This window comes from Neolamprologus brichardi, chromosome 13, assembly GCF_056152115.1.
Source record: "Neolamprologus brichardi isolate AB-2024 chromosome 13, ASM5615211v1, whole genome shotgun sequence".
Lineage (NCBI taxonomy): Eukaryota > Metazoa > Chordata > Actinopteri > Cichliformes > Cichlidae > Neolamprologus > Neolamprologus brichardi.
The window spans coordinates 26,362,689-26,372,215 of record NC_142116.1 but is presented as its reverse complement, the minus strand read 5'-3'; the positions used below and the strand labels follow the sequence as shown (position 1 = coordinate 26,372,215).

At 43.0% G+C, this 9,527-nt stretch overlaps 1 protein-coding gene across 1 annotated transcript; it reads right to left on the bottom strand.

Annotated features, from left to right (window-relative positions):
• Positions 1-999: 999 nt before the first annotated feature.
• On the bottom strand, positions 1,000-3,105 carry prop1 (PROP paired-like homeobox 1). Its single transcript, XM_087849783.1, has 3 exons — positions 3,012-3,105; positions 1,841-2,070; positions 1,000-1,371 (listed from the first exon to the last, which is right to left on the bottom strand). The coding sequence occupies exons 1-3, from the start codon at positions 3,103-3,105 to the stop codon at positions 1,000-1,002; spliced, it is 696 nt and encodes a 231-aa protein (XP_087705909.1).
• Positions 3,106-9,527: the final 6,422 nt, after the last annotated feature.

Below are 9,527 nucleotides of genomic sequence, written 5' to 3'. Positions count from 1 at the left end.
ATGTAAGTGTTTGGAAAAATGTACTTCTAAAAGTACTTTTATTGCACCATGTTCATTCACTCATGAGCTGCTGTAACGTGAATCAAATGGCTGAATTGGCACCTAAGGATGCAGGCAAGTTCTATAGAGTCTTGCTAATGAATTGCATTCATGTGTGTTGCAACAGGGACACATGGAAAAGTTGCAGGACACCAGCCCTCGAGGACTGGAGTTTGCACTAAGATATGAAAACCAGTGTGTGTTTGTGGTCTACTAACACATACTGTGTTTGCTAATAATGGAAATTGTTTAGATGTAATGATGTAGAAATCCACCTCCCAAAAAGGTGGGAAAAAACAGAATGCAGTGATTTGCAAATCTCATGAACCATCATTGTTGCATTCACCATAGTTTTAAACCCCATCCATCCTCTTCCACTTATCCCAGCTGTCACAGGGTGAGAAGTCTGTCACAAGGCTAACACAGAGAGACAGACAACCATTTACACCTATGGGTAATTTAGAATCACCTAACCCCACTAACTGTGTGTATTTAAACTGTGGGAAGAAGCCAGATTACCCGAATTTGTCAAATTCAAACAGGGATTTGAAAATCATTGCATTCTGTTTCTATTTACATTTCATTTAACGCCCCAACTTTAGGTTGTAGTAATGTTACCTGTAAGTGTATTAGAGAACTATGAAAGCCATGACATGAAGCTGAAAGGTTTATACAATTAAAAACAAATTCTAGTGTGTGCTCCTTGAGCTAACCTTTTTTTGCAAAGTAAAAAAAAAGTATCCTTAATGTTCAAAGAACCTTTTAATGCATTTCTATAAATCCAGTAGACATCAGTCGTTTCCAGCCAAGGGACTGGGGAAGCTCGGGTGTGGCTAAGAAGATACATTTTATTTTACAGACTAGCTGGAAAATTCAGCAGTGAGAGCAAACAGGATGTGTGTAACTGTGAAGATGGAAAAGAGGCTTCTTAGTATTCTGTGTGGAAACATCTGGTGCTTCTTAGCTCCAGTGAGAGGTGGGATCCAGAGGCGGCATGGAGGTGAGCGAGAACATGGGCGAGGTGAGGTTGCTCCTCAGCGAGCCGTACCAGTCATCATGCTGCCGCTGGGTGGTTGGCTGAGTGGAAGCGCCGGGACATGGGCACTGGCTACCTGGCCCCGGGTGGCGGGTGTATGCCCCTGAGGGCAACATGGAAGAGAGGCGAGGGATGTGGGGCAGGGGCTGGGGGTAGTACTGCCGAGACATGCCGGACGGCTGGATGTGCACGCCTCCCAGAAGCGCCCTGTGGCCTGGCATCACTCCCACTGAGAGAACCTTCTGCGAGGCCCTCTCCTGCTTACGCTGTTTGGCTCTCCTGTTCTGAAACCACACCTGCTGAGACAAGGATGGGTTAGTTGAGGCTTTTACATACAAAGCATGGTGGGTTCAGCAACAAATAGGGCCACCACTGAATTAGACTGAACCAAATCAGGATCATTGATCAGAATGTTGCACGCAGCATTCCTGCAACACAACTTTGGGACGAAAATCGGAGGCATTCATCCAACAATGATACGCCACAGAGGTCAGGGTCCCTTATATTTGTAACTGTCCCAGGTCCTCCCAAAGCAAAAGGTATCAGTGATTTGTTACTGATTTAGTGAGATACAGAATGAACAAAAAGAGCTGAAGTAGAGGTGGGTTGCAAAGTGGCTTGCAGATGTAGACCAGCTCTTTTGTTGAACTGTTTTATTAGCAGTTTTGATGCATTCCCCGCCCCGTTTCTTTTTTTTAGAGTTGTACACCCCAACTCCTTAAAAGCCACAGTTGTCAGAGAGCTCTAACATGAAGACCATCCCACCTGTATGCGAGCCTCATTGAGTTTAGTGATTCGAGCCAGCTCCTCTCTGTAGTAGATGTCAGGATACTGATTTTGTCCAAACGCCACTTCCAGCTGCTCCAGCTGTTTGTGGCTGAAGGTGGTGCGGTGGCGTCTTCTGGCTGGGGAGGGGTATGCTCTGCTCCGTCTATTGAATCCTACGGCCACGGAGGTCTCGCACAATGTCCCCTTCCTCACCGACTCTCCTATATCTGTTTTCAGGAGCGAGAAAAGAAAAGGGGAAGGGGTTGCGTGGATCCTTTTTTTTTTTTTAGGGAAAAATTCCCCAGGTCTTATTTCTTCACTTCCTCAACATGACACAAGAAATGTGGCCTTAACTGAAAAAGCAGCAATTCACCAATGACTGTCTCAAAAAAAGGAGGGATTACCCGACTTTCTGGTTCCCACTGGCATCAGGCAACCTGAGAGCCAGAGAGCTTTAGCTGGCAAACACAAGCTCGTGAGAAACAGACACCAGAAACTGGAGGATTTGTCCAAGATTATTACCACAATCACCAGCAAAGGGACTCATCTCCTTAAAATGAGGCGACTTGGTCTGCTGGTATCAGATGACATTATAAAACAGCTGGATGTCGAATGGCAGAGGCAATTATTATGATTACATGAGCAAACTTGGTAACTTGTGGGGGGGTTGGGGGATCGTGTCAGGAAGAGCAACCAGCAGGGGGAAAAAATCTGCCAAATCAAACATGCGGAGCTGCCCCGCTGTGAAAATCAGAGAAGCTGAAAGTAGGAAGGTTTTATATAACAGTTTATTTTTCCAAAGCTTTAAACTTTTATATCGTGTGTTCATCACTTTCCAACACTACTATACTCTGTTTATTAAAGAGTACAACACCAACAAAGCATCGCAGCTGATTAAATAATCTATCACTGGTAAACATAGAAAATACTGCCTTAAAAGCTAAGAAGGTAATCCAAAGGTTGCAAAGTAAACCAAACCAGCAGGATGACAGTATAATAAAGGGAATTAACATAACACCACTTTACATAAAGTGGTTTTGCTAACTCTTTATAACAAAGCTGACAATATACAATGTGCGACTCGTGTGTCAATAAAATTAGAACTAATTTAATGTAGATGCTGTGGAAGAACACAAGAACGGGGTCATTAGGATGTTGTTTGACTCACCTGCACTGGAGCTGACAGTAGTCATGTCGGAGTAAAGATCCGTGCTGTCCTGGTGGATCCTCACACTCTCTCCCGCTACCTTCACCTGGGCCATCACTTCACTTCTGAGCCCCCCACACACAGACGCAGCTAAACTTAAAGTCACATGTCCCACCCATCTGCTTTACCTTCACCTGTGTTGGTGGGCCGGTTGAGTGAAAGGCACCGTATGTTTCTGCTGGTCCAGCACAGAAACCAACGGTTGTGTTCTAGTAGCTTCATGCTCATCTACAGTTTTGCAGTGCACCATTGCAAAGACTTGAATATATGCAAAGAAAGTTGAACGTAAAGAATGCACATTTCAGTAGAAAGCGGCAAGAAATGTATCATATGTAGAGAGGATATAAAATAAAAACTTGAATATATCAACATATGCAAAAGAACATGAATATATGGGAAGTTGAGTATTTAGGATAACAACTTGACTACATGACAAGACGTTAAGTCTTTAGCAAAAACGTTGAACATATAAAAATAAAAACCTGAAATATACAGAATGAAAATTTAATATTTGGAATGAAATATCAATATATACAAAAACCCCTGAATTTATGGGAAGAAAACTGAAAATATGTGAAAGATGAATATATAGACCCAAATCTGGGAAGTAATGTAAAATCCAAACTTTAAATATGTTGAATGAAAGATGAACATGTGGAATAAAAACTTGAATATATGCAAAAAAAAATCTAATAAAAGCTGAAAATATAGAAAAACGTATATGCAAAAAAAAAAGCTGAAGGTATATGAAATAAATATACTGAATGAAAGTTGAACATGTGGAATAAAAACTTGAACATGTGGGCGAATGTCTTTGCTCTATGTGACCAGCAGGTGGCACTGTTCTGTCAGGTTGAGGCAAAGATTGAACATGAATTATAAACATTTTTTCATATGGATTTATGTGGGGGGTGGAGGACTGGGGATCCTCCATAAACCCAACCCCTCCGTGGTCACCTCCAGCCTGTGGTTCACTGTCTCCCGACTGAAAGAGCACCCCGTCAGCTGGATTAACTCAGCTGAACTCCAGCGTAACCTCCCGGGACCCTCAGCTGCTCTCAGAAATTCCCATGATGCTAAACTGAGTCCAGGCCCAGTGTAGAGGAATGGCCCTGATACCAGGAAGAGACCCACTAATGTCCCACTCAGCACTGAGTCATGACAGGGCAGCAAGAAGACAGCTCAGATAGTTGGAGAGCAGCAGCTGGCTTTTTATCAGCGCGAGACGGCCATTCATCACGCGCTATATTTGTTGAACAATGCTATTTGCTTGTACATGTGCGCCGTATATACATATCCACTGGCTGTACGTGTTAAGTAGCTTATACAAGAGGCCCTATTACACTACACGTTTACATTAGGAGTACATTCTCCTACATTGTCTTCCTTCTCTCACCCCAACCGGTCGCAGCAGATGGCCGCCCCTCCCTGAGCCTGGTTCTGCCGGAGGTTTCTTCCTGTTAAAAGGGAGTTTTTCCTTCCCGCTGTCGCCAAAGTGCTTGCTCATAGGGGGTCATATGATTGTTGGGCTTTTCTCTGTATCTATGAAGCGCCTTGAGGCGACATTTGTTGTGATTTGGCGCTATATAAATAAAATTGAATTGAATTGAATTGAATTCTAAGAAGGCCCTCTCCTTGTTTAATATTATAAGATGCCATTTGGCCTGAGCCATACGTGAAATTCCCAAGAACCAATAAATCAAAAGTTCAAATGCTGGACTCTACATGTGTGTGATACAGCAGATCGTAGTCCTGCCTGGGACCAGGATCCCTGCCAGGAAAGTCTAACAGACAACGTAGAGTGATTGAATGGCTCACTGTATAAGCAAGGCCTGCATGATCGTCTGAACCAACTTTTCCTTGAGAAAGTCCCTCGCCTTGTTCTGGGTTCTCAGCGTATTAATATATAATTTGATTCCTTGTGACATGCTGTCTGCCAGGGCCAAATCCTGCGTGTCCAGGAAGAGCTTCCATCCTGCCTGCATTATGTGTGTGTGTGTATTTGTGCATGCACATCTGCCAAGCCTCTTCAGAGCTCACATGTTTCCTGTTCCAGACAACCCAGCCACAAACCCTCCAGAAAACCCCCAAGCCTGTCTGTGTGTTTTATTTGCAGTTGCACTTCCTTTTATCTTCTTAATAAATATAATTCCTTGAAATGTGGAAAACGTTCTTAAAATCCATCTTCTTCTTCTCTTTTTTTGTTTAAAGGCAATGGAGAAAAATAAACTCCTGGGAGGTTTAATGCACAGAGCATCCATATCACAAACTCCAAGCCATATTTCAGAGAAAGGGGGAAGTTATCATATGTCTTCTTCTTCGTCCCAGATACCGAGCTTCACAAACTTCATTGAAGCCACTAAAAATAACTTTTAACCAGAAGTGGAACCAAAGGCTGGATGTGGAAATAAGCCAGCTTCTGCTGACAGGTTCCACATATCCAGTTAAAGCTGTTAATCTTGTGCTCACGGCTTGTTTATCCTGCAAAAACGTGAAACAGCTAACACGGGTTTTACGTGAACAATGATAATACCGACCACTTACATGAACAAAAGCAGTGCTTTAAAGAATCAGATGATGACACTAAAGTTCCTTCAAAAGAACTGTGAAAAAATGTGTTTTTTGTGCAGCTTTGTGCTGATCTTCCACTAACTTTTTTATTAAATAGCTTACCTTGCTTTAATGTAACATTGGCTGATTGTTAATTTCATTTGTGGTAACCTGGGGTTTAATGAACAAGCTCCAGACACAACATATTCTCTCTGTGTACAGTTCAGTTGGATATTTTGTTGTCTAATATTGACTGTCATCCTCTGGGATCTGTTACTTTATGTTTAGTGTTAAACGGGTAGTGAGTTTATCCGGGCACTTTGCAGCAGCTGAAATAAGGGTAAGTGATACTTACATAGCACTTTTCTACTCCGAGCACTCCAAGGGTGTCAAGGTTTCCTCTCTAATTCAATTTGGTATTTCTGTTTTGTCGTCTGAAAAACAGGCTCAGAAAACCCAACAAAAACTGAAACGACAATTCTTTGGAGTCTGTTTTAGCAAAGCAGAATACTGAATGAGTGGACTTTGGCTCTGACTGAGAAACACGTCAGAGACACAACGTCACTCAGCATAACGGCTTCAGTCACAGAGTAACACTCTCTGCTTTACTGGCCATTTTCCTATAAATCAGTGCAGAATTTACCACACAAATGACATTTTGTGTTTAGAAATCTGGCAATTGAGACCACAACACTATTTGCAAGATCATACATCAAGTAATATCTACGGCCCAGATTTATAGAAGAGTCGCCCCCTGCTGACCATTAAAAGAATGCAGGTTTAAGGCCCGTCTGGCCTGGCTTTACTTTTCAGGTCCGTCCTTTATATACAGTCTCAAACTGTGATGGAGGGCTAAAAAAATTTTTTTAAAAGCTTCATTATTCTTGAGCTTAAGTTCAAACCCAAACTGCAGATATCCTGAAAAGTCCACAAAAGCAGTGGATTGGACACTTTGGAGGCCTGTGTCAGTGCGTAGCGTTTTATCTGCAAACATGTCGCTTTTTGTTTGCGCACGTTAACGTGATTCATGCCTTTTTCATGTCACAGCAAATGCAATATTGAACACCGCTGTCCCTGCTGACCTGTTACAACACGGGCTTAACGCAGCACAAACCAATAGCAAGCAAAGAATAAACTTCACCCCCTTTTCTGTTCCCGTAAGTTTATCTTTCCATCTTTCTATTATTGGGCTGCAGCTTGTGCCAGACGACTTGGAATCTTTTCGGAGTATCTCTCATCTGTGTGTTGTTGTGCATCGTGTGAAAGTGGGGAACAGGAGGTGAGATGCAGGGATTCCTAGTAGGAAAGAACAATAAATATACAACAACTTGTTTTGAGCTTGTGTCAAAACGGAGGTCGTGGGAGGTCATCAATCCGATCAACGCAGAACTTGTGAAAAAATATGGCGCTATAGTTGAAGGAGAGTACACACGTGCCTACACAATCTGATACTTTCCAAACATGTCCGCACTTACACACCGGATATGTGTGCATGTGTCCTGCATGGTAAGAAAATGACATGCAAGTTATATTATACCGGGTGCTCAGTTTCAAACATTACACATGCATGCACACATGTGCCCCCAGTGCATACAGGCCTCTGTGCGGCTGTGCTCGTGTCCAGCATGGACAGCACAGAGGAAATTCTTCCCTCCCAATTTCCCGGGACTGAACTGGGAGTGACCTGGTTGGCAGACGCACAGCCCCAATGGAAGGAATGTAACTCAACCCCCCCACCCCATCTCGCTCTCAGCCCCTCAACCCCCTCATCCATCCAGAGCAGTGTGGGCCCAGCTGTGTGAGGACAGACAGAGAAACATACAGTACTGTAGGGTGAGAAGAAGCTTTTACACCCCCAGCTAGTTGAGAAACACTCCATCGTTTTTCCCCCATGTGAAACAACCACAGACCCGCAGTCATGTAAAGAAAATACAAACAAAAATAACAAAATGAAGCTAACAAAGACAAATAAAGAAACAAACAATCAATAATCGAGTGTGTAGTCTGTCGCAAAGAGGGTCAGGCACCGAGAACCGTCCTGTGACTGCTGTGGTTGGTAGCAGATAACCATGGTAGTTTGCATTGAAGATTGTAACATGTCTGCAAATATTTGCTAACCAGCAATAGTGTCACGAGTAGTGACATCACAGAAACAGAGAATGTTCACATTTACAGCTGAAACCAACACAAAAGACAGAAAAGTTTTTACTCAACTTTTTCCGTCTCCAGCTTGGATCGCACTTTTCTCAGTTTCACTACCACGAGTAATTGCCAAATGTTTGCAGACCAGTCTGCAACTATATTCACTTATTCCATGCAAACTACAGGCAACTGCAGCAATCTGCTAACGACAAAGCAACTGCAAGGACGATTTCAGCTTTTTGCAACCTCCAGCAACCGCTAACCAGTGGTTGTCAGCAGTGTTGCCAACTTAGTGACTTTGAGTTTTCAGAGCCCCTTAGCGACTGTTTTTCTAAAAAGCGACTAGCGACAAATCTGGTGACTTTTTCTGGTGTTAATGGAAGTTTATGACGACTTTTTGACGTGAAAGCACGGATCGCTCTTACACTCAACAAGCAGCGGGTGCTGCCATGGGCACCTCGCCCATGTCAAAGCGCTCACAGGTGGCAGATAGTCCTCACGCAGCAGTCGTCCCCAGCTATGGCAAGCAGTTGCTGTCAGAGCAGATGTTCACACCTATGCGTCCAAACTACTTTCTCGCTTTTAACAATAATTGCTAAGAATTTAATTTGTACATTCTAAATGCATTTAGAGTCTTTTTTTCCTTTTTTACTTACGGCGTCTCCTCCGCGATGTTATTTTTCTCTCCTATAGCTAGGTTACAAGCATGACCAATTATGCAAATTAAGCGATGATGTCATTTAGCAATTTTTAGGACAGCCAATAGCGATTTTTCCTTACTGAGGAGTTGGCAACACGGGTTGTCAGGGAGTCACCAGGTTTTTAGGTATGTACATTATGACTTCAAATTAAATCTTCACACATCTGGACACAAAATGAATTTATTTCTGTTTTAGGTTTAAATGTCCTTCTACTATCACTTCTGCTGTAACTTTTTAGAGTTAGCTCGTTGTTTTGCAGGCCATCATGAGGTGTCCAGTACGATACATTTTCCATGGGAAAATGTATGAACACTACCTTTCATCCCACACAAATGCTCGCATGCAGCCATAAAGCTAACGAAATAAAGCTGATTTTATTCAATTTTCTTTTGGACATATATTTGGCCTTTCCTCTTGGCACTATCCAAAGGCCAAACTTTCCAGTCTTTATGCCTCCCAAGTAGAATGTAAGTCATTCCAGTCTTGTTTTCTCATCATTGCAGCCTCATCAGACACGTTCAGAACTGTTCTCTGACAGCTTCTCAGTGTAAAATTTCTTCATATTCTATTTTATGCAGGCTGATTTACAGCTTGTTACACTTGGAAAGTGCATGTGGTTACTCAAGTAATTATTACTTGGCTGTTCCTAACCAGACATTTACAACCTGAACCGTTTTGGGAATTAGCCTGTCTTTCTGACCACTGAGCCACTCTGCAGGGTGAAGTGGGAACCCATTATGACTCAGCAGATGGTGTGGCACGCAGCACCGCCCTCTTAGTGCTCAAGTGCTCGCAGCAGTACTGTATGTTCTCTAATGATCCTGAGCTCATCCAGGATGTCACATTACCCTTCGCCTTGGGATTCTCATCTTTCCCAGCTTCAAATATAAAGCCAAACGAGCCAGGTTTGTTCCGGACCGGGAAACCTGGCTGCTGCAGTGATGTCCCATTCAGAAAGTTATACAATACAGCTTTGACAAACATACTCAAACATAATAAGAATGAAGCACTTTTAGGCTGTCTCTCTCCGTCTTCTTTTCTCTTTTCGCTCCGTCTGTCACGCTTCCATGGAAATGTCAGCTTT